This window comes from Eleutherodactylus coqui, chromosome 5, assembly GCF_035609145.1.
Source record: "Eleutherodactylus coqui strain aEleCoq1 chromosome 5, aEleCoq1.hap1, whole genome shotgun sequence".
Classification (NCBI taxonomy): domain Eukaryota; kingdom Metazoa; phylum Chordata; class Amphibia; order Anura; family Eleutherodactylidae; genus Eleutherodactylus; species Eleutherodactylus coqui.
The window spans coordinates 12,936,167-12,960,712 of record NC_089841.1 but is presented as its reverse complement, the minus strand read 5'-3'; the positions used below and the strand labels follow the sequence as shown (position 1 = coordinate 12,960,712).

The 24,546-nt window shown below is 47.4% G+C and overlaps 2 protein-coding genes across 2 annotated transcripts in view; both read right to left on the bottom strand.

Moving 5' to 3' along the window:
• Positions 1-24,546, bottom strand: part of LOC136629013 (zinc finger protein 300-like) — a 157,587-nt gene that overhangs the window by 40,478 nt on the left and 92,563 nt on the right. The gene's annotated exons all lie outside the window — the stretch shown is intronic.
• On the bottom strand, positions 16,860-22,957 carry LOC136629039 (oocyte zinc finger protein XlCOF8.4-like). The gene is made up of 6 exons (XM_066605161.1): positions 22,771-22,957; positions 22,338-22,517; positions 22,132-22,255; positions 21,985-22,049; positions 21,368-21,470; positions 16,860-18,512 (listed from the first exon to the last, which is right to left on the bottom strand). The coding sequence occupies exons 1-6, from the start codon at positions 22,846-22,848 to the stop codon at positions 17,830-17,832; spliced, it is 1,233 nt and encodes a 410-aa protein (XP_066461258.1). The 5' UTR covers positions 22,849-22,957; the 3' UTR covers positions 16,860-17,829.

The window sequence follows — 24,546 nt, the reverse complement described above, 5'->3', positions numbered from 1 at the left end:
GTAGAGCTGTGTGTGTGATGTGTGGGGGTCAGGATGGATGGAGTAGAGCTGTGTGTGATGTGTGGGGGTCAGGATGGATGGAGTAGAGCTGTGTGTGTGATGTGTGGGGGTGAGGATGGATGGAGTAGAGCTGTGTGTGTGATGTGTGGGGGTCAGGATGGATGGAGTAGAGCTGTGTGTCTAATGTGTGGGGGGTCAGGATGGATGGAGTAGAGCTGTGTGTGTGATGTGTGGGGGTCAGGATGGATGTAGGAGAGCTGTGTGTGTGATGTGTGGGGTCAGGATGGATGGAGTAGAGCTATGTGTGTGTGATGTGTGGGGGTCAGGATGGATGGAGTAGAGCTGTGTGTCTGATGTGTGGGGGGTCAGGATGGATGGAGTAGAGCTGTGTGTGTGATGTGTGGGGGTCAGGATGGATAGAGTAGAGCTGTGTGTGTGATGTGTGGGGGTCAGGATGGATAGAGTAGAGCTGTGTGTGATGTGTGGGGGTCAGGATGGATGGAGTAGAGCTGTGTGTGATGTGTGGGGGTCAGGATGGATGGAGTAGAGCTGTGTGATGTGTGGGGTCAGGATGGATGGAGTAGAGCTGTGTGTGTGTGATGTGTGGGGGTTAGGATGGATGGAGTAGAGCTGTGTGTGTGTGATGTGTGGGGGTCAGGATGGATGGAGTAGAGCTGTGTGTGTGATGTGTGGGGGTCAGGATGGATGGAGTAGAGCTGGGTGTGTGATGTGTGGGGGTCAGGATGGATGGAGTAGAGCTGGGTGTCTAATGTGTGGGGGTCAGGATGGATGTAGGAGAGCTGTGTGTAATGTGTGGGGGTCAGGATGGATGGAGTAGAGCTGTGTGTGATGTGTGGGGGTCAGGATGGATGGAGTAGAGCTGTGTGTGATGTGTGGGGGTCAGGATGGATGGAGTAGAGCTGTATGTGTGATGTGTGTGGATCAGGATGGATGCAGTAGAGCTGTGTGTGATGCGTGGGGGTCAGGATGGATGGAGTAGAGCTGTGTGTGTGATGTGTGGGGGTCAGGATGGATGGAGTAGAGCTGTGTGTGTGATGTGTGGGGGTCAGGATGGATGTAGGAGAGCTGTGTGGGGGTCAGAATGGATGGAGTAGAGCTGTGTGTGTGATGTGTGGGGGTCAGAATGGATGGAGTAGAGCTGTGTGTCTGATGTGTGGGGGTCAGGGTGAATGAAGTAGAGCTGTGTGTGATGTGTGGAGGTCAGAATGGATGGAGTGGAGCTGTGAGAGTGATGTGTGGGGGTCAGGATGGATGGAGTAGAGCTGTGTGTCTGATGTGTGGGGGTCAGGATGGATGTAGGAGAGCTGTGTGTGATGTGTGGGGGTCAGAATGGATGGAGTAAAGCTGTGTGTGTGATGTGTGGGGGTCAAGATGGATGTAGGAGAGCTGTGTGTGTGATGTGTGGGGGTCAGGATGGATGTAGGAGAGCTGTGTGTGTGATGTGTGGGGGTCAGGATGGATGTAGGAGAGCTGTGTGTGTGATGTGTGGGGGTCAGGATGGATGTAGGAGAGATGTGTGTGATGTGTGGGGGTCAGGATGGATGTAGGAGAGCTGTGTGTGTGATGTGTGGGGGTCAGGATGGATGTAGGAGAGATGTGTGGGGGTCAGGATGGATGTAGGAGAGATGTGTGTGATGTGTGGGGGTCAGGATGGATGTAGGAGAGATGTGTGTGATGTGTGGGGGTCAGGATGGATGTAGGAGAGCTGTGTGTGATGTGTGGGGGTCAGGATGGATGTAGGAGAGCTGTGTGTGATGTGTGGGGGTCAGGATGGATGAAGGAGAGCTGTGTGTGATGTGTGGGGGTCAGGATGCATGGAGTCAAGCTGTGTGTGTGATGTGGGGGTCAGGATGCATGGAGTCGAGCTGTGTGTGTGATGTGTGGGGGTCAGGATGCATGGAGTCGAGCTGTGTGTGTGATGTGTGGGGGTCAGGATGCATGGAGTCGAGCTGTGTGTGTGATGTATGGGGGTCAGGATGCATGGAGTCGAGCTGTGTGTGTGATGTGTGGGGGTCAGGATGCATGGAGTCGAGCTGTGTGTGTGATGTGTGGGGGTCAGGATGCATGGAGTCGAGCTGTGTGTGTGATGTGTGGGGGTCAGGATGCATGGAGTCGAGCTGTGTGTGTGATGTGTGGGGGTCAGGATGGATGGAGTCGAGCTGTGTGTGTGATGTGTGGGGGTCAAGATGCATGGAGTCGAGCTGTGTGTGTGGTGTGTGGGGGTCAGGATGCATGGAGTCGAGCTGTGTGTGTGATGTGTGGGGGTCAGGATGCATGGAGTCGAGCTGTGTGTGATGTGTGTGTGTGTGGGGGGGGGGGGTCAGGATGCATGGAGTCGAGCTGTGTGTGTGATGTGTTGGGGTCAGGATGCATGGAGTCGAGCTGTGTGTGTGATGTGTGGGGGTCAGGATGCATGGAGTCGAACTGTGTGTGATGTGTGTGTGGGGGGGGGGTCAGGATGCATGGAGTCGAGCTGTGTGTGTGTGATGTGTGGGGGTCAGGATGGATGGAGTAGAGCTGTGTGTGTGATGTGTGGGGGTCAGGATGGATGGAGTAGAGCTGTGTGTGGTGTGGGGGTCAGGATGGATGGAGTAGAGCTGTGTGTGGTGGGGTAAGGATGGATGGAGTAGAGCTGTGTGTGTGGTGTGTGGGGGGTCAGGATGGATGGAGTAGAGCTGTGTGTGTGATGTGTGGGGGTCAGGATGGATGGAGTAGAGCTGTGTGTGTGATGTGTGGGGGTCAGGATGCATGGAGTAGAGCTGTGTGTGTGATGTGTGGGGGTCAGGATGGATGGAGTAGAGCTCTGTGGGATGTGTGGGGGTCAGGATGGATGGAGTAGAGCTGTGTGTGGGATGTGTGGGGGTCAGGATGGATGGAGTAGAGCTGTGTGTGATGTGTGGGGGTCAGGATGCATGGAGTAGAGCTGTGTGTGTGATGTGTGGGGGTCAGGATGCATGGAGTAGAGCTGTGTGTGTGATGTGTGGGGGTCAGGATGGATGGAGTAGAGCTGTGTGTGTGATGTGTGGGGGTCAGGATGGATGGAGTAGAGCTGTGTGTGTGATGTGTGGGGGTCAAGATGGATGTAGGAGAGCTGTGTGTGTGATGTGTGGGGGTCAGGATGGATGTAGGAGAGCTGTGTGTGTGATGTGTGGGGGTCAGGATGGATGTAGGAGAGCTGTGTGTGTGATGTGTGGGGGTCAGGATGGATGTAGGAGAGATGTGTGTGATGTGTGGGGGTCAGGATGGATGTAGGAGAGCTGTGTGTGTGATGTGTGGGGGTCAGGATGGATGTAGGAGAGATGTGTGGGGGTCAGGATGGATGTAGGAGAGATGTGTGTGATGTGTGGGGGTCAGGATGGATGTAGGAGAGATGTGTGTGATGTGTGGGGGTCAGGATGGATGTAGGAGAGATGTGTGTGATGTGTGGGGGTCAGGAGGGATGTAGGAGAGCTGTGTGTGATGTGTGGGGGTCAGGATGGATGTAGGAGAGCTGTGTGTGATGTGTGGGGGTCAGGATGGATGAAGGAGAGCTGTGTGTGATGTGTGGGGGTCAGGATGCATGGAGTCAAGCTGTGTGTGTGATGTGGGGGTCAGGATGCATGGAGTCGAGCTGTGTGTGTGATGTGTGGGGGTCAGGATGCATGGAGTCGAGCTGTGTGTGTGATGTGTGGGGGTCAGGATGCATGGAGTCGAGCTGTGTGTGTGATGTGTGGGGGTCAGGATGCATGGAGTCGAGCTGTGTGTGTGATGTGTGGGGGTCAGGATGCATGGAGTCGAGCTGTGTGTGTGATGTGTGGGGGTCAGGATGCATGGAGTCGAGCTGTGTGTGTGATGTGTGGGGGTCAGGATGCATGGAGTCGAGCTGTGTGTGTGATGTGTGGGGGTCAGGATGGATGGAGTCGAGCTGTGTGTGTGATGTGTGGGGGTCAAGATGCATGGAGTCGAGCTGTGTGTGTGGTGTGTGGGGGTCAGGATGCATGGAGTCGAGCTGTGTGTGTGATGTGTGGGGGTCAGGATGCATGGAGTCGAGCTGTGTGTGATGTGTGTGTGTGTGTGGGGGGGGGGGGGGGTCAGGATGCATGGAGTCGAGCTGTGTGTGTGATGTGTGGGGGTCAGGATGCATGGAGTCGAGCTGTGTGTGTGATGTGTGGGGGTCAGGATGCATGGAGTCGAACTGTGTGTGATGTGTGTGTGGGGGGGGTCAGGATGCATGGAGTCGAGCTGTGTGTGTGTGATGTGTGGGGGTCAGGATGGATGGAGTAGAGCTGTGTGTGTGATGTGTGGGGGTCAGGATGGATGGAGTAGAGCTGTGTGTGGTGTGGGGGTCAGGATGGATGGAGTAGAGCTGTGTGTGGTGGGGTAAGGATGGATGGAGTAGAGCTGTGTGTGTGGTGTGTGGGGGGTCAGGATGGATGGAGTAGAGCTGTGTGTGTGATGTGTGGGGGTCAGGATGGATGGAGTAGAGCTGTGTGTGTGATGTGTGGGGGTCAGGATGCATGGAGTAGAGCTGTGTGTGTGATGTGTGGGGGTCAGGATGGATGGAGTAGAGCTCTGTGGGATGTGTGGGGGTCAGGATGGATGGAGTAGAGCTGTGTGTGTGATGTGTGGGGGTCAGGATGGATGGAGTCGAGCTGTGTGTGTGATGTGTGGGGGTCAGGATGCATGGAGTCGAGCTGTGTGTGTGATGTGTGGGGGTCAGGATGCATGGAGTCGAGCTGTGTGTGTGATGTGTGGGGGTCAGGATGCATGGAGTCGAGCTGTGTGTGTGATGTGTGGGGGTCAGGATGGATGGAGTCGAGCTGTGTGTGTGATGTGTGGGGGTCAAGATGCATGGAGTCGAGCTGTGTGTGTGGTGTGTGGGGGTCAGGATGCATGGAGTCGAGCTGTGTGTGTGATGTGTGGGGGTCAGGATGCATGGAGTCGAGCTGTGTGTGATGTGTGTGTGTGTGGGGGGGGGGTCAGGATGCATGGAGTCGAGCTGTGTGTGTGATGTGTTGGGGTCAGGATGCATGGAGTCGAGCTGTGTGTGTGATGTGTGGGGGTCAGGATGCATGGAGTCGAACTGTGTGTGATGTGTGTGTGGGGGGGGTCAGGATGCATGGAGTCGAGCTGTGTGTGTGTGATGTGTGGGGGTCAGGATGGATGGAGTAGAGCTGTGTGTGTGATGTGTGGGGGTCAGGATGGATGGAGTAGAGCTGTGTGTGGTGTGGGGGTCAGGATGGATGGAGTAGAGCTGTGTGTGGTGGGGTAAGGATGGATGGAGTAGAGCTGTGTGTGTGGTGTGTGGGGGGTCAGGATGGATGGAGTAGAGCTGTGTGTGTGATGTGTGGGGGTCAGGATGGATGGAGTAGAGCTGTGTGTGTGATGTGTGGGGGTCAGGATGCATGGAGTAGAGCTGTGTGTGTGATGTGTGGGGGTCAGGATGGATGGAGTAGAGCTCTGTGGGATGTGTGGGGGTCAGGATGGATGGAGTAGAGCTGTGTGTGGGATGTGTGGGGGTCAGAATGGATGGAGTAGAGCTGTGTGTGATGTGTGGGGGTCAGGATGCATGGAGTAGAGCTGTGTGTGTGATGTGTGGGGGTCAGGATGCATGGAGTAGAGCTGTGTGTGTGATGTGTGGGGGTCAGGATGGATGGAGTAGAGCTGTGTGTGTGATGTGTGGGGGTCAGGATGGATGGAGTAGAGCTGTGTGTGTGATGTGTGGGGGTCAAGATGGATGTAGGAGAGCTGTGTGTGTGATGTGTGGGGGTCAGGATGGATGTAGGAGAGCTGTGTGTGTGATGTGTGGGGGTCAGGATGGATGTAGGAGAGCTGTGTGTGTGATGTGTGGGGGTCAGGATGGATGTAGGAGAGATGTGTGTGATGTGTGGGGGTCAGGATGGATGTAGGAGAGCTGTGTGTGTGATGTGTGGGGGTCAGGATGGATGTAGGAGAGATGTGTGGGGGTCAGGATGGATGTAGGAGAGATGTGTGTGATGTGTGGGGGTCAGGATGGATGTAGGAGAGATGTGTGTGATGTGTGGGGGTCAGGATGGATGTAGGAGAGCTGTGTGTGATGTGTGGGGGTCAGGATGGATGTAGGAGAGCTGTGTGTGATGTGTGGGGGTCAGGATGGATGAAGGAGAGCTGTGTGTGATGTGTGGGGGTCAGGATGCATGGAGTCAAGCTGTGTGTGTGATGTGGGGGTCAGGATGCATGGAGTCGAGCTGTGTGTGTGATGTGTGGGGGTCAGGATGCATGGAGTCGAGCTGTGTGTGTGATGTGTGGGGGTCAGGATGCATGGAGTCGAGCTGTGTGTGTGATGTGTGGGGGTCAGGATGCATGGAGTCGAGCTGTGTGTGTGATGTGTGGGGGTCAGGATGCATGGAGTCGAGCTGTGTGTGTGATGTGTGGGGGTCAGGATGCATGGAGTCGAGCTGTGTGTGTGATGTGTGGGGGTCAGGATGCATGGAGTCGAGCTGTGTGTGTGATGTGTGGGGGTCAGGATGGATGGAGTCGAGCTGTGTGTGTGATGTGTGGGGGTCAAGATGCATGGAGTCGAGCTGTGTGTGTGGTGTGTGGGGGTCAGGATGCATGGAGTCGAGCTGTGTGTGTGATGTGTGGGGGTCAGGATGCATGGAGTCGAGCTGTGTGTGATGTGTGTGTGTGTGTGTGGGGGGGGGGTCAGGATGCATGGAGTCGAGCTGTGTGTGTGATGTGTGGGGGTCAGGATGCATGGAGTCGAGCTGTGTGTGTGATGTGTGGGGGTCAGGATGCATGGAGTCGAACTGTGTGTGATGTGTGTGTGGGGGGGGTCAGGATGCATGGAGTCGAGCTGTGTGTGTGTGATGTGTGGGGGTCAGGATGGATGGAGTAGAGCTGTGTGTGTGATGTGTGGGGGTCAGGATGGATGGAGTAGAGCTGTGTGTGGTGTGGGGGTCAGGATGGATGGAGTAGAGCTGTGTGTGGTGGGGTAAGGATGGATGGAGTAGAGCTGTGTGTGTGGTGTGTGGGGGGTCAGGATGGATGGAGTAGAGCTGTGTGTGTGATGTGTGGGGGTCAGGATGGATGGAGTAGAGCTGTGTGTGTGATGTGTGGGGGTCAGGATGCATGGAGTAGAGCTGTGTGTGTGATGTGTGGGGGTCAGGATGGATGGAGTAGAGCTCTGTGGGATGTGTGGGGGTCAGGATGGATGGAGTAGAGCTGTGTGTGGGATGTGTGGGGGTCAGGATGGATGGAGTAGAGCTGTGTGTGATGTGTGGGGGTCAGGATGCATGGAGTAGAGCTGTGTGTGTGATGTGTGGGGGTCAGGATGCATGGAGTAGAGCTGTGTGTGTGATGTGTGGGGGTCAGGATGCATGGAGTAGAGCTGTGTGTGTGATGTGTGGGGGTCAGGATGGATGGAGTAGAGCTGTGTGTGTGATGTGTGGGGGTCAGGATGGATGGAGTAGAGCTGTGTGTGTGATGTGTGGGGGTCAGGATGGATGGAGTAGAGCTGTGTGTGTGATGTGTGGGGGTCAGGATGGATGGAGTCGAGCTGTGTGTGTGATGTGTGGGGGTCAGGATGGATGGAGTCGAGCTGTGTGTGTGATGTGTGGGGGTCAGGATGGATGGAGTCGAGCTGTGTGTGTGATGTGTCGGGGTCAGGATGCATGGAGTCGAACTGTGTGTGATGTGTGTGTGGGGGGGGGGGTCAGGATGCATGGAGTCGAGCTGTGTGTGTGATGTGTGGGGGGTCAGGATGGATGGATGGAGTAGAGCTGTGTGTGGGGGTCAGGATGGATGGATGGAGTAGAGCTGTGTGTGGGATGTGTGGGGGTCAGGATGGATGGAGTAGAGCTGTGTGTGATGTGTGGGGGTCAGGATGGATGGAGTAGAGCTGTGTGTGTGATGTGTGGGGGTCAGGATGGATGGAGTAGAGCTGTGTGTGATGTGTGGGGGTCAGGATGGATGGAGTAGAGCTGTGTGTGTGATGTGTGGTGTCAGGATGGATGGAGTAGAGCTGGGTGTGATGTGTGGGCATCAGGATGGATGGAGTAGAGCTGGGTGTGATGTGTGGGCATCAGGATGGATGGAGTAGAGCTGTGTGTGATGTGTGGGGGTCAGGATGGATGGAGTAGAGCTGTGTGTGTGATGTGTGGGGGTCAGGATGGATGGAGTAGAGCTGTGTGTGTGATGTGTGGTGTCAGGATGGATGGAGTAGAGCTGGGTGTGGTGTGTGGGCATCAGGATGGATGGAGTAGAGCTGGGTGTCATGTGTTGCCTTATGGGACCTACTTTCTGGTTAAGAAGGTCGATGAGTGCCCGAAAGTTAGTTGGGAAGGCAATATTACAGTGGCCCCCGAGGTCACTAAGATAACGGCGAAATTGTTAATTTTATTTTCAGTTCTCGCGAAGATCCCTTTTGTTTACTTTTGATCCCTTTTGTTTACTTTTGATCCCTTTTGTTTACTCTTTAATTAGGACAATTTCCTAGGCATATAATAGGATCCTATCTAAAATAATATTGTAACCAACAGGAATTACTATAACTCAGAAGCTGTGTACTTCGATAAAGTCATGTTACTTTATTTCAACTGAAAGAGCAAAATTGCATATATGTTCTTATCCGAATACAAACATGCAAGAATATGTTTGTAATTGCTCTGCAGAATGAAAATGTTTTGACTAAAAAGAGATTTAATAAAAACATTTTTTTAAAATAACAACAATATAGGGTAAATATAAATCTTTTCGATTTTGCAAAAATTGGGACAATTTATCGCCCAAGCAATCAAGATGAGCAACACTACTGCTTTACTTTTGCGTGCAAATATAAAATCTGTAAGGGACAATGAAGTATCATTTAGGATAAGCCGTTAACAGAGGTTGAGTTGGGAAGCATGGCAGACGCTTTTGATGAGCCATCATTCCCAAATTTGAGAGTTTCACCAATGGATTTGGTCCACAAGAAAGAGGTAGGCAAGTTTCAGTTTATTCGCCATTTGTCTTAGCCGCCAGGCACCGCAGTCAGCGGTGTTGTATGCATTGTTTGACCTGGCAATTGATTTGGTTGGGCAGGCAGTGGTCCAGGTCTTGCAAAATCATAGAATCGTCATTCCGCTTACTTCTTGTTCATCCTGCTTGTTTTCACCTGTTGGTTAGAAGGTAGTTTCTTCATGGGCATGTGCTTGCCCATAGCTATTCTATTTCATGTTATTTCTTTGAGCTATTTAGTTCCTTTTTAGGGCTCCTGTCCACGGACGATGATTCACCGGCGATAAACACTGTCTGAAACACTTTTTGTATAGCGTTTTTTTTTTTTTTTTTTTTTAAATTAGGTATTTTGGTAAATTTGGTATTTTGGTAAAGCGCTAGCGATATTTCGCCTCGGCCGTGGGCAGGGGGCCTTAGAGTGGTTAGTACGGTACATGACAGGGTCTTTGCCAGTAACACATTACTTTACAATTTTTTTATTTGTTGGTCTCAGACACAGCTATGTGATCACTTGTTGATGTTTCACAGTTTGCTGACAGAAATAGATGTTCTATTGTCAGAGAAAAGGACCATGGGGCCAACAAATATATTTGTAGTATGCCAGAGTGGGAGAAGCTAGTGTCACGGTGGCTACAGTCCATAACCCCTTTACGTAGCTGTACTACAGTCAATGAAGAGCGACTTAATGTTATGTGGTGGGCTCTGCTCCTGCGGTGCTGCCTACAAGGAGGAAGTAAGTATATGGATTGGGGGGCTATTGTTACTGGAGCTACTATGGGCTTAATATTACTGAGGGGGTTTAAATTACTGGGGCTACTTGGGGTTAATGTTACTACTGGGGCTACTGTGGGGTTAATATTACTAATAAGGCCACTGTGGGGTTATTATTATTACTTGGGCCACTGTGGGGAACACGATTACTAGTGAGGCCACTGTTGGGGTCGCTTTTACTAGTGAGGCCACTGTTGGGGTCGCTATTACTAGTGAGGACACTGTAGGGGTCGCTATTACTAGTGAGGCTACTGTGGGGGACACTATTACTAGTGACGCCACTGTGGGGCGCGCTATTGCTATTGGGGCCACTGTGGAGTACGCTATTGCTATTGGGGCCACTGTGGGGGATGCTATTGCTACTGGGACCACTGTGGGGGAAGCTATTGCTACTGGGACCACTGTGGGGGAAGCTATTGCTACTGGGACCACTGTGGGGGAAGCTATTGCTACTGGGACCACTGTGGGGGACGCTATTGCTACTGGGACCACTGTGGCGGACGCTATTGCTACTGGGACCACTGTGGCGGACGCTATTGCTACTGGGACCACTGTGGCGGACGCTATTGCTACTGGGACCACTGTGGCGGACGCTATTGCTACTGGGACCAGTGTGGGGGACGCTATTGCTACTGGGACCAGTGTGGGGGACGCTATTGCTACTGGGGCCACTGTGGGGGACGCTATTGCTACTGGGGCCACTGTGGGGAACGCTATTGCTACTGGGGCCACTGTGGGGGACGCTATTGCTACTGGGGCCACTGTGGGGGACGCTATTACTAGTGGGGCCACTGTGGGGGATGCTATTACTAGTGGGGCCACTGTGGGGGACGCTATTACTAGTGGGGCCACTGTGGGGGATGCTATTACTAGTGAGGCCACTCTACATGTGGCAGAATACCTCAAGGTGACTTAAGGTGTGTTTACATGTGGCAGAAATGTGGAATGTCCGCAGCAAAAATTTCCATGACCAATTCTGCAGCACTTCCGCATCCAAAAAACTGTCAAAATCCGTACCATTGGTGCAAATTTTGATTGGAAATTAACCACATAGCCATAGCTGATTTCATACTATTTGGTGCTCCCCCTAACCTGCTCCGAAGGCTTCCTGCCATCAGCGCCCCCGGCTTCCTGGTCCTAGCTTTTAGCTTAGTCGGGTGCGGTGCTGCCGCTGGTCTGGTGAACCAACTACAAGCCACTAGGAACCAGAAGCCGGGGAGCGCTGACAGCGGAAAGTCTTCGGAGGAGGTGAGAGGGAGTGCCACATAGTATGAAATTAGCTTCAGGAATAAAGGTTGATTTGCAGTCAAAATCTGCACCAACGGTACGCCAGTGGGGAAAAAAAACACCGGGCATATCTTCCTGCCTATTTTGAAGCGTCTTGTCCTTTTTTTTTTTTTTTAATGACGGACGTAAAAATCATACGTCATGATAAGCCCCGCCCCCTGATGTGTTGGCACTTTTCTATAAATATGTAGGTTTTGGGTTGCAATTTGAAACCTCGGTCTCTAAAAGGTTCGCCATCACTGGTGTAGATGTTTATGTAGTAGTACTAGTTCATGCTGCATTCGCCTTGGCTTTCTTTCAGCTTGTGTAGAAGTGATTTGGCCCCGTTAGTAAATGCCCCATTTACACGGAAAAAGCTGTCAGGCAAGTGATGTCCGACACTCGTCCTAGTGATGTTCGCTCATGTGCTGTTACACAGGAGCAAGTATCACGGGCATTGCTCATAGCACTACCGGCATGGAGGCAGAGCAGGCCGGGGAGCGTTTTCCCACCCGTCAAATTTTCAGGAAAGTAGTCAAGGTGGGATTGGAGGAAATGCACTTTCAAACTCATCAGGCAATCTAAAGCTTGAAATGCTTTCAGCGTTCGTCCGACGATCCTTTGTGTAGTCAGGATCTTTCTTATTGCCTAAAAATTTCTCTGCAACCTCTTTAGATGCAATCCACCCTTCTTTTTGAGAATCCATCATGGTATTGACAATTTCTTGATCAGCTATAAGCCTTCTAATGTCTGGTCCGACAAACACACCTTCCTTCAATTTTGCGTCAGAGAGGCCTGGAAACTTGGTGACCAAATATTTGAAGCATTGTCCATCTCTTGGAAGTGATTTCACAAATTGCTTCATCAATCCCAATTTTATATGGAGAGGTGGTAAAAGAACTTGATGTGGAGGTACCAAAGTTTCTCGGAGGACATTTTTTTGACTGATTGTGAGCACCCTTGGCTGCCAACTCTTCTTGATCCAGTGATTTTGTCGGTCTCGACTGTCCCATAGACACAGAAAACAAGGGTTTTTGTATATCCAGCTTGTTGCCTGAGCAGCAACAAGACCTTTAAATTCCCACACACTTGCCAATTGTGGTCTTCATATTTAAGTTTACGCAAAACCAATTCCAAGTTCTAGTAGGTTTCCTTCAAGTGTACGGAATGACCTGCAGGGATGGAAGCGTACAAACCGCCATTGTGGAGCAAAACTGCTTTGAGAATTCTTTTTGAAGAATCTATTAAAAGACGCCATTTCGTTGAATTATATTGGATTTTGAATTGACCCATCAAACCTTCGACATTGATGCTATAAACCAACTTGTCTTAGCAAAGTAAGAAACAAACAAACTTTTCACGATGTCTGAACCATGAAAAAGATACTCCTGGCAAAAATAAATCCCTGCTTTTGAGTCTTGAACCGAGTAGTTCAACGGCATCTTTGGGAAGATTCAAGTCTCTTACCAAATCATTCATCTCCTCCTGGGAAAAAAAATTTTGGTTTTGTATCCTCTTCAAAGTCAGAACTTGATTCGTCATCTGGTTTAGATATGACTCCACCTTCATCGGAGCCAGGTATCTCTTCCAAGGTAGCAGGGGGCTTGGGTACTGGTATATTTGTGCCATGGGAGATGGGACGATTGCTGAGTGAAGATTGGGGTATGAAATGGAAGGATTCCATTTGGAATTATACCCTTTCACATCACATGAACAAAAGTAACAGTCGTCATTTATGGTTCTTTTGCTCTCACCATACTATAGGAATCCTATAACAGAAAACTTTTTTCTTACCCTTGAACCAATTTTGGAGGTCCTCAACACATCGTTTGCACACTTTAGGAAGTGCCCAAACTTTATCTTGATCTCCAAGTTTGTTTGAGGTATGCAAAGTATGCTTTTTTTCACAAAGTCTGTAATATTCAGCTGTTGCTTCAACACTGTATATTCACCACTAACGAAACAGAAACTGTCAGGCGAATTAATACACTTCTGCAGAGCCATAACGCTAACTTAGGGAAACACGATTTAAGAATGAAGAGCTAACACAAAGAGATTGTGGGAGTTACTCCCTTTCTTTCCGTTTGTCAGTGGCCACAGCAGCAGAGAACCGGCATCACTGGCAGCGGTGGCAGACACTAAGCAGGAGAGCAAGCTGTTAACAGCGACACCAGCCGGCGTCTGGGACAGAGCTGAGGGGCGGCACAGACACGTCTGTGGAGGACGCTGTGAGGGAGCAGATATCCAGGGAAGATGCTCTGCCGCTTCGTAAGTCACAGCGCAAGGGCTTCGCCAGGGGAGATGGGAGGGCACAGCCTCAAGGCAGGGGAATTCCTAGAGTGGCTCCAGTATCACATTGTCAGCGCAGGTGCCGCCTAGCAGTTCACCATGGGAAGAAGGAAGGGAGACGGCTGCTCCAAGTGAGAGTGATTGCTGTGGCGTGCTAGGACCTTGCTCATGACAGCCAATCAGCTCCTAGGGGCGTCACCGCCCTGTCAAGCACCCTGTGTCTTGTCTTCACCCATACTTCTGCTGGCATCAAGATTCAATAGTACCAAAGGTGAGAAGCAAGAAAAATAAATTGAATCAAGCCTGTGCATGTCAGATCCTGCTCAGTCAGCTTGCAACATGTTGATGTTGGTTTCCATTAGCTCACTCTGGAAGTTCTTTTCTTTGAAAGTTATGTTTTTTTTGGCATTGTATATCTTAACTGCACTGATGGGAATTAATAAATAGTAATTTTGAATTTAAATTTAGTTAAAATTAGATTAAAAAAAATAAAAAATTTTAAAAAATGGGCAAAATTTGAAGAGAACTTTGCATTTTGTGGTCAATCCTGACGTCTAGGATTTTTTTCAAATTTATTTTCGTTTTCAGCACACCAAAATACATGGAAATTAGTTGAAAATAATCAAACAGCTTTTTAGTCGCAGATCTGTGTTATTGTTAAAATTCCTACTGGAGATTGAACGATTCTAAACAATAATCGTTCCGTGTAAAAGGGCCATAATCGTAAAAAAGGTTAGCTGGCAGCGGGTGATGTTTTAATATCAGCAGGAGGTAAGGGTTTGCATTAGAAAATCCAAAAACAGATCAGCTAAGCCTTGGTGTGCGGATTACAATTACAACATTGGGCTCCATTTTTTTGGCTCATGATTTTCAAAAAATGCGTGTAAAAAGTGAGAATTTTCTGGTGCAAAGTCATCCCTTTAAAACGATCAGTCTTCATCAGTTTTGTGCGTGTGCGAGGGAGTTGGGTCTTAATGCAGGGAAATTTGGAACATATTTATGTGAAAGAAGTGCAGCAACAATGGCAGATGTGTGCCATTTAAATGAGGGAGGGATAAAGAAACTAGGACGGTGGAAGTCTCAATGTTTCACGTCGTAGGTACGGTCGAACAGCACAAAGACCGTGAAGTTTGTTCTTGTGTTTTCTACTGTTTTGTATTTATTTTACAGATGCCAACCTGCCCAGTGTGTGGATAGTTGGACATCCATAGGTTTACTGGGAAGAGGAGAGGGCAGAAACGATTAGAGTCATATTGAACTGGGTGAGCTTATCACTATGATCAAACAGGACTTTTCACGTTTCGCTGATTTGTTCAACCAGCTATTCGTGGTTAGAGATCGTTCCTAGAAAAGTTTGGACAGCAAAAAGTAGTTCTGAGGCTGTTAAACGATGCAGGAGATTTTTAAAAGTTCAGATGTCAAAACCCGTCTGTGCAATCGGTGCAGTGGCCAAGGGTTGGGAGGTGACAACGCTGACCTATTGCTGCAAGATGGGGCACATCAAATTTAATCAGGCTAGATATTTTTCTGTCAGGGATTCAGAATGGCTTGATAAGGGCCTGCTGTTTGCTTGGCCTGTAGGGAGTTGGGGATGTAGTTCTACACTACCTCCAGTATTCACATGCCTCACATCAAAGTTAAGGAGATCGACATGCCTGCCGCCTTGAAATAGCGGTGACATTCGGGCCTGATTGGACAGATGTTTAATGAAGATTTGGACTTGAAAAAAACAGATGTGACAATGAAAGTTTGGAGTTCAACATGGCTTATGTTAACTGTGACCTACCCTACTTAACCACATAACCGTCTCTGTGTATTATGTTAATGGGTATGGGTGTCATTTAAAGGTTTTCATGCATCTTCACAAGGTAAAGGTCCTTTTACATACAACAATTATCACTCAAAACTTACTCAAAAGCCATCTTTTGAGCAATAATCATTGTGTGTGAATTTGTGCCCATTGTGCACTTATGCTGCACTTTTCGCCCATCGCTGACTTCAGGTCCTCATGAAATCCTCCTTCCTCAGGACAATAAGATAAGACGGGCCGCATGCTGAGTTTGCTGTGGGCAGTGCTGATAACGGCTGATAACATTCTTTTAACAGCTGCTGTTCTGCTGGAGAACAATAGCGATGTATTTAGAGAACAGACCACCCGCTGTTCTCTAAATAAAGGGCTAATTAGCCCATTAGTACCTATGCAAAATGAACACTCAAAACTGTCAGTTTTTGACAAATTTTGAACGCTCTTCTGTGTGTGTAAATGCACTTTAACGTGCTAATCATCCATGCAGTCTTTTTGGTTTGCAGAAATGAGGATTAACTTCTTTCCACAATTCCCTTTTAAGCAAGAATGTGAGGGTAGGGAAGGTCAGCTATTCATCTACAGATGTCATTGAGATTTAGAATGCCCATTGGAATTTAGGCCAATCCCAAATATCCAAAAGAGACAGCCAATTTGCCGTACTTCGCAATGAGCTCGATAGGATAGCCCCACGGGCAGGGAATGTCTTTCTTTCAACAGCATGAAAAGGTGGATGAACCACTCTGTGGAGTTGGAGTGTTTGGTGAGAGAGACATTTGTAAATTGGTGCACTCAACCTCAATGCTTTTTCTGTCTCACAGCTGTACACAGACTCTATGTGGTACCTTAAGTGTTGCAGCGTTCACTTAAAACCTCCATTTTTGACCGGTATTTGCCCCAGCCTTGAGTCACCCTTCCTACAAGAACTCCTCAATAGGCATTAGAAACTGGAAAGCAAGGGCTGCCAGAGTCCTTCTTAGGCAATAAGAAGTGTGCACTCGGAGATGACTCCAAGGTGGAAGACCCATTAGCCATCTTGAAAGCTGTACTTGAGTCATGCACAGTCTAGAAAAAAAATCTCTGGATTCCAGTATTTCATGACTTTTGGAGAAGGCAATGTTTGGTCTTGACTGTTTTGTGAACCATGGTGGATCACTGAGCAATGTTGGCTAAAGTTTTGACGATAGTGAGCACCCTGGGAGGGACAGAGCTAATCAGCAGCGCTCCTCACTCTTTCATAACAAAGTCACGCTGCTCCATGAATCTCCTTAGATGCTACATTATCTAAGGGTTTAACCCCTTAGTGACCACCAATATGCCTCACTAGATGGGCTTCAGGGCTCATGCCCACGAGCGTTGCAGGATACACCGCGGGAGTACTGCGATTAAAAATGTGATAGTGCCTCCAAGTAATTGGGAAATTCCGCAGTCTCCATTAATATGCTATATTAATGGAAACCTCCCGCAGCGTAAATCCGCGGCACATAGAGCATGCCACAATTTATTTGCCGTTGCGTAAATGCACGGCAGAATTCAGCAAGTGAGCATTGGCAGGCAGAAAGCTATTAGGTTCAATAGAACCTCATAGCTGCATAATTCACATGCGGATTTTGCAGTGGGAAACACAGTAGAAATCTGTCCGTGGGCATTCACCATTATTCCACACGGCTATCAATTGACGGCCTCACTGTGGACTGAAACCCCAGGGCCCATACGGGTGACCACTCCCTGCTATCGGCTGCCGGAGGTGAGCTATAGTTTTTATTGAAACCAATATGGGATACATACAACTTTCTGGAAGGGTTAAAAAAAAGCAATTCTGACATTGTGTATCATTTTTTTTCTTACAGTCCTCAACATTTGTGAAAAATAATGAAAAAAATAAATATTTTGGACCTTTTACAGATGCTGTGATATCAATTGTATTAGCTTTTTAGGTAGATTTTTTTAATGTGAAAACTGCGAAAAGTGTTTTATTTAACCATAGCAGCTAATTGGTTATAATCAATGGCAAGCCTAGAGGCAGAAGAATCCAGGCTGCCATAAAACCCCTCTACATGCCATGATTGTATTGTGCAGAGGCTGGCAGGATGCTGGAGGGCCCCTCCCCTTCCTGGCTAGCTGCTTAGTTATTGCTGGCCACGGGGGATAAAGTGAGCTCTAATCGCAATATCAATATCAATTTCGGAAGGGCTGCAGGTCGGACGGCTTCCATTGACTTTGATTTAAATAGAGCATGCTGCGATTTCTCCTCTGCTCGCGGAAATCGCAATTCGATTCCGCGAGAGTGTAGGAAAAAGCACTTTTACATAGCATGTAACGAACGGTATTTGCTGCGGATCTGCGGTGCGGACGCCGACTGTGGATTCCACAATTCAAATCCGTTCATGTGCCACTGGCCTAAGAAAATATGATTTCAAGAAGATGTGAGTTTCTGAACATGACGATGCTTTCCTCTGTGAAATCTTTAAATTAGAATGAGAGCTGCCCCATGGATAAATCACTTTCTTTAACACTACACAAATAGGGCTGTTCCCCTGTGTGAAATTTCTGATGATCAACAAGATGCGGTTTCCTATTTAAACATTTCCCTCTGAGGTCGGAGAAGAGCTGATTTATGTGTAAAGCATTTCCCACAGAATGAGCATTAGAATGGCTTCTCTCCTTCTGTGTATTTACTGATGTTTGACAACAGCTGATTTAGGCGTAAAACATTTCCCATATTATGAACATGAAAAAGTCTTCTCCACTGTGTGAGTTCTGTGATGGCTAATATGAGCTAATGCAGCAGTAGAGAATTTTCTACATAGTGAACGTGAATAAGGCTTCTCCCCTGCGTGAATTCTCTGATGTTTAACAAAAACTGCTTTCCGATTAAAACATTTCCCACATTCTGAACATGAAAATGGCTTCTCTCCCGTGTGAGTTCTCTGATGTTCAACAAGATATGATTTATCTGTGTAACATTTCCCACATTCTGAACATAAATATGGTTTCTCTCCTGTGTGACTTCTCTGATGCTTAACAAGATGCGGTTTTTGATTAAAACATTTCCCACATTCAGAACAAAAAAATGGTTTCTCCCCTGTGTGAATTCTCTGATGCTTAACAAGATGTGATTTTTGATTAAAACATTTCCAACATTCTGAACATGAATATGGTTTCTTCCTTGGGTGAGCTCTTTGATGGTCTCCCCTTCTGTAACTTTTATTTGGCTTATCAGTCTGTGATGAATCATAAGATGGGAACTGTATAAGAGGATCAGATGATGGATCTTTGCTGTGAAGGGCAGAGATGATATCTGGGATAATGGCAGGTTCTTCATATGTATCTTGTGTGATACCCCAATCTTCTGCTTTACAATCTGTGGCTAGCAGACGCGCCTTTGAGCTCCCGATACAGTCATCTGCCATGAATGAAATATATTATTTGTGAAGAATATAACATTAAGAATATCGATATTTTAGAAACTTTCTATAGATACATTTCCATTCCAATTACAAGTTGTATGGCCAAAATCAATTAATTACTAAGAAAGTGGCAAAACACAACACAATTTTAAAGTAGGCCTCAGAGCGCGGACCAGTTGATCATGATGTTCGGCCAGCAGGTGGTTCTCTTTCACTTCTCCCCTTCTGTGGTGAAGCCCCCATCTTCACAGGGTCATGCATTAGTGTACTTGCCACCACTCTACTGGTAAATGTTCAGTGGGGAACCATAAAGGTTCCTATGAGTCAGTCCCATTAGGTGTTGTCTGTATTCCCTGACTGCTACAGGCGCTTTCTAAACGAACAAGAAGCAGCGCAGCAGAAAAAAATCATTATGCTCTCATCTCAGATAAAAATCCTCATTTTTATTAGAACCATCAAAGATAAAAATGGCAGAACACAACGTTTCGGCCGACGCAGCGGCCTTTGTAAGCTTGACAAAGGCAACTGCGTTGTCCGAAATGTCGCGTTCTGCCATTTTTATCTTTGGAGGTTCCAATAAAAATGAGGATTTTTACCTATGAGGTGATACCATACGGACTTTTTTCTGCTGTGCTGCTTCCTATTCGTTTATGGATTGCTTGTATTGAGTCCACTGAAGTCTGGACCTTTAACGAAGCCTGCACGGACCCACAAGCCGCTCCCCCATTAACGTGGTATTCTCTTTTAGTGTGCTGCTGTCTCTCTTGCTTATTTTGCTACAGGCACTTTATGGCAGAGGGCAGGAGCAGTATGGTCATGTATGAAGAAGTCATAGGTTCCTGTCCCTGATAGACCAATGAGCTCAAGCTAAATAAATAGTATATTCCATACAGAAAGAGTTTAACTATTTCTGCACCAAGATTAGTTTCGGTTGTTCCATCAAAAGAAATCATAGAAAATCTCCAACGAGGCAGGATGGCAGTAGCACATGCTGTACAGCAAATATAAAACTGCTCATCTATGCAACAGCTTAATACATACAATAATTCCATATGCTGTTGTGTCTGACCAGGACTATGACCACTAATGTGCACCCTGATGTGTCAATAAGGGACCATTATATACAGTGGGTTTTGTTAGAACCTCAAGGGAGAGGTGGGGGATAATCTAGGAGTCTTTAGCCGGAAGGAGGAGGGAGTCAGAATGAGTGGGAAGCACAATAAGTTGTCTTTGACCCCTAGGGAAGCTTTTCATGAGATTTAATAACCATTCATAATGTGAAAAGATGAATCCACAAAACAAAGGTTGAACCAAGGAGATATTTCCCACATTGATATTCTGTGGGATCAATCCTATCAACATACCTGAATTTTTACCCTAAGTCTGTACACAGACAAAACTAGAATCCTGGGAGATAAATAATCTTTTTTCTTAGGTTTAAGGTTAATCTTCTGTACCCGATGAAATGGCTTCAGCAGAACTTTCCTTCTAGATAATATTACTTCATATTTCATAATTACATTGCTGGGACCCCAACACCCTCTCAGGACACCATGACTTCTAATTGACCCTTCAAAGAATTGTCTGTTATCTGGGTCTATGTCTCCACGTTCTGGATTCTATTAATTGGCTCTATGTCTCCATATATTCTATATATTCTGACCTTACCATGATATGAGCCTAATACATACAAGCCAACTCTCTGCAAAATTTCTGGTCTTCCTCCTGATAGCAGTAGCTCTTTTTCATTGGGCCTCGAAATCTCCACCTTTTTCCATACTTGTATTGCCACAGCAATACCCCAACTCTTTTCCCTCTCTCTGTAATTGTGTATCTAGACATCTCCCAAAATCAGAGCATCTGGACGCACACTTTTTGTGTAGTTACAGTGGAAGACATGTTTTTTTTCTCCTGCCACTTGATCAACCAGGTACCACTCAGCTTAGCCATTAGAGTGTGGATGGTAAGCAGAGGAGAAGTAAAGCTCAACATCAGGTTGATCCAGGGATTATTCTGATTGCCATTACGGAGTCGGGAAGGAATTTTTTCCCCGAATGGGCTAATTGGCTTCTGCCTCTTGTTTTTTTTTGCCTTTCTCTGGATCAACAGGGGGGTTGAAACAGGCTGAACTAGATAGACATTGTCTTCATTCAGCCTAACAAACTATGTTAGTCGTACTATGTATCTAACAGTTTGTACAGTGCCCTCCCAAGCCTGCAGATGGGCTGTACTTTTCGATTGTACACTACGTAGAGAGGCAAACCATGAAGCCTGAAGTCCAAGAAGAGGTGTGCAAGACAGGAAGCAGATGGTAGACCAGGAAACAAGAAACAAAATGTGAAATTTTTGAAAATCTGTCTTTGATCACTCAGATTACAGAATTTCCTGGGGAGGCAGGCAATTCCATGATAAAATCAATTGTTATATGGAGGCCAGAAGGACTCCAGGATTGACAAGGGCTTGAGAAGACTGGCAGGATGCTACAGTGAGGGTTTATATTGGGCTCAAATCTGGTAACCAGAAACGTGTTTCTTGACATCTTCCTCCAAGTAGGGCCACCAATAATGTCAATCAATGAATTCTAAAGTCCTCTTGACACCAGGATGGCCAGCAAATTTTTAGTTGTGACCCCAGGAGATAATCTAAGACCATTGGGTAGTTTGGATGAAATTCTTGCCAGGAGGAATAGCTACGTAACATTTACAGGAACATTTTTTTTCAGGTTTAACTACATGTTCATAGCAATCACCTGGCACATCACAGGATCTGGAAAAGGGAGCAGCCTTTATGTTTTTGTCTGCAAGCCAGAACTGTAGTAGAAAACTAGCTTTGTTTAGTGGTTACCACTCACCTGGGCAGATAACTATGGGACTCTCCTCTTTAAACTCCTGTTTGAGCCTCAAAGTTGTCCCTGTAGCATTAATATTGGCCAGATCTTTATCTGGAAAGAAAAGCTGTAAGACAAATATTGTAAAATTCAGCAGATGATTGGAGATGTCGTGTGTAATGTTTTATATGACCCTAAAAGATCATGAATCATCATGATGACCAAAAATGACCTGACAGGAGTAGATATCTGAGCCACATAGCTGCAGGTCTGGAATACGGACATAGATATTAGATGGCGGCTCAATGACCCCTCAGGAACCTCATACACATGTATATCCGGCATGGCTAGACACGCTGCACATTGTCTCAGTGGAGGAGATCAGCGTCTACCAGACACATCCGCTGCTTGTCTCGGGGAAATAAAGGAGCAGATGGATATAAATCCAACCTGTTGGCTTCTATTCCCACCAGCAGTTTCCACCGCCAGAAAACTGGGAGAAGATCCAGACAAAATGTAATGTCTCTGGTCAGCGGTAATCCTGCCATCTCCACCGGCCTCATCACACAAGAAGACATCTAATAAGACTGAAGACAAGAGCTTCACAGCCTTCTACAGATCAGAGGGACATCTCCATCTACCTGATGGTCCTGTGGAAGAAGACGACGGGGACATCTCTCTGGGGTTCTTCTCTTACTGGATGGAACTGCAGGAAACACAGACAGACACTGAAGTCATTCTTTGTATACAGATAATAAAGTCCCCGTGGATTTAGTCCTGTCTATTACCTAGTGATGGGAGCGGCTGGCGGGTCTCCATCATGGCCTCCTTGTACAGATCCTTGTGTCCTTCTAAATACTCCCACTCCTCCATGCAGAAATAGACAGCGACATCCTGACACCTTATAGGAACCTGACAACACAATATACAGTCATCACCCAGAAGCCTCCAGTGCTGTTACTGTATAATCTCCCAGCATCCCTTGCAGCATCACCTCTCCAGTCAGCAGCTCAATCATCTTGTTAGTGAGTTCTAGAATCTTCTGTACATTGATGTCCTCATGTATCAGGGGGTGAGGTGGGGGCCCCGGGATTGGTCTCAGAGGTCTTCCCCATCCATCACACACAGGAGCCCGACAGCCATCACTAGAAGTCTTCTTCACTATTTTGTATTCCTGTACACGGAGAGACATTAAAATATCACTACAGACATTTCCATCCCCTCCCCAGTGACATCATCTGTTATTACCATAGATGAAAATGATTTAATGTGACATTATCAGAATCTCTCCCCTCTCCAGTGACATCATCTGTTAGTCCCACAGATAATAATGACGTAATGTGACATCATCAGAATCTCTCCCCTTCAGAAACATGTTATTACCATAGATAATAATTATGTAATGTGACATCATCAGAATCTCTCACCTCTCCAGTAAGCTGGAAGAGTATCTCTAGGGTGAGATTTAATATACTTTCTGCCATCTTATTTCTGTCCTTCTCCATCCTTCACTGGTCAATCAGGAAAATTGTAAGTTATATAGAAGATATCAGAGGATCCAGTATTGTAGGACCTGAATTAAAAAAAAAAGATAATATAAAAAACACAAAATCCCATTTACTTGAGATAATATGGGGAAACATTTAAGGAGATATAAACAAGATGTACATTTATGTCCTGTGCGTTCTGCTCCATACAATGTGGGTGTTTCTTACAGCTGACACCCGCCAGCAACAGCTATGATGAGCAGTAATACTAATTGCAGCTGTAAATGCCGCTGTCAGTTCTGACAGTGGCATTTAAATCTCTGATCAGTTTTGAGGGACCCCGAATGCTGTCCCCAAATGATGAGATTGCAACTCCCGTGCTCATGTCCTGCCTCCTGGAGACAAGGTGGCACAGAGAAGCCCTAACTTTTCTGTGACCCGCCAGCAATGACCCTCTCGCTCAAGTTCCTTGGGCTCCACTCCACCACCAAAGGGAGGTTAGAAATGATGAGGAATCAAGCTGACCATGTATGCCACGACAAGTAGCTTTCACTCTTCAGGGAAAGTATATATCCATGGCCAACGACCCCTTTCTGTAGTCCCCCATGCTCCCTTGCCCATTCATCATCTTACCGTTAGCTGCCCAATGGTCCGATCAAGCCCTCTCATGATCTGGGTGGATACAATCTCTGCATGCTGCTGCCTGTCCAGGGGCGATCTCCTCCCATGGATGGGTGGCTTTATCTAGGCCATGCTAGTTCCTAAGAAATTTAGTCCGCTTGGACTTTCACGTTTTTTTCCTGTGGCGCCGGCCATGTGACAAAATTTGGGTGCCGTCTTATCTTCCAGTGCCCACGCTTCTTCATTCGTTCTCATTCTTCCAGCCTGTCCCCATTATGTCTGTTACTCATTTAAGGAAGAGTCAGAATCTGATACCTCACCCTCAGAGTGAGAGCTGTCCTTAGAGGGGATCTTGTGCCATAGTAGGTAATCTCATACAGCTGGTTAAAGAGATATTCCATGTCAAGATGAGGAGTTCTCTGCCAGCACAGACTCCGTCTCTTTCTGACACCCAAAACATTTGCATAAGACAAGCCCCACACACGTGGAATTTGAGGATATCACGTCCAACAGTTGGTCTGTTTCAGATAAGAATTTTCTCACCCCTAATCACCTTTACTTAATGCATCTATTCCCTAAAGAATCGGTTAAAAACTTATCCTCCTCCCCATTAGTAGATCCCACCATGTCTCGCCTTTTCAAATGCATGACTCTGCCCCTAGCAGATGCTTTATCTGTCAAGGACCAGTACAATAAGCGTATAGAATCCTTCGTCAAATCCTCCTTTGAGGTGACAGAATAGGGCCCCAGCCCTATGTTTAGATTTGAATGGGCAAAACAATTGCACACTCTCGGGCAGGCAAGGTATTCTACGAGGCCTTCTGGATGCTGCCAGGCTCCTAACTCGCTCCTCCACGCTTTCTGTGGCAGTTCGCCACACGCTGTGACTAAAATGTTGGTCTGCAGACTTCACCTCCAGAAGGTCATTAACCAGTCTGCCCTTTGCAGGATCTCTTGGCAGTCGCTTGGACAAAATTATTTTGGAAGCCCCAGGCAAAAACAGTTCTAATCTTCAACAGAATAGATCCACTCGATAGGATAGTGCTAATAAGAAAACCTAATTTTCATTCCTTTTGTCGCTTCTGCCCACCGCCC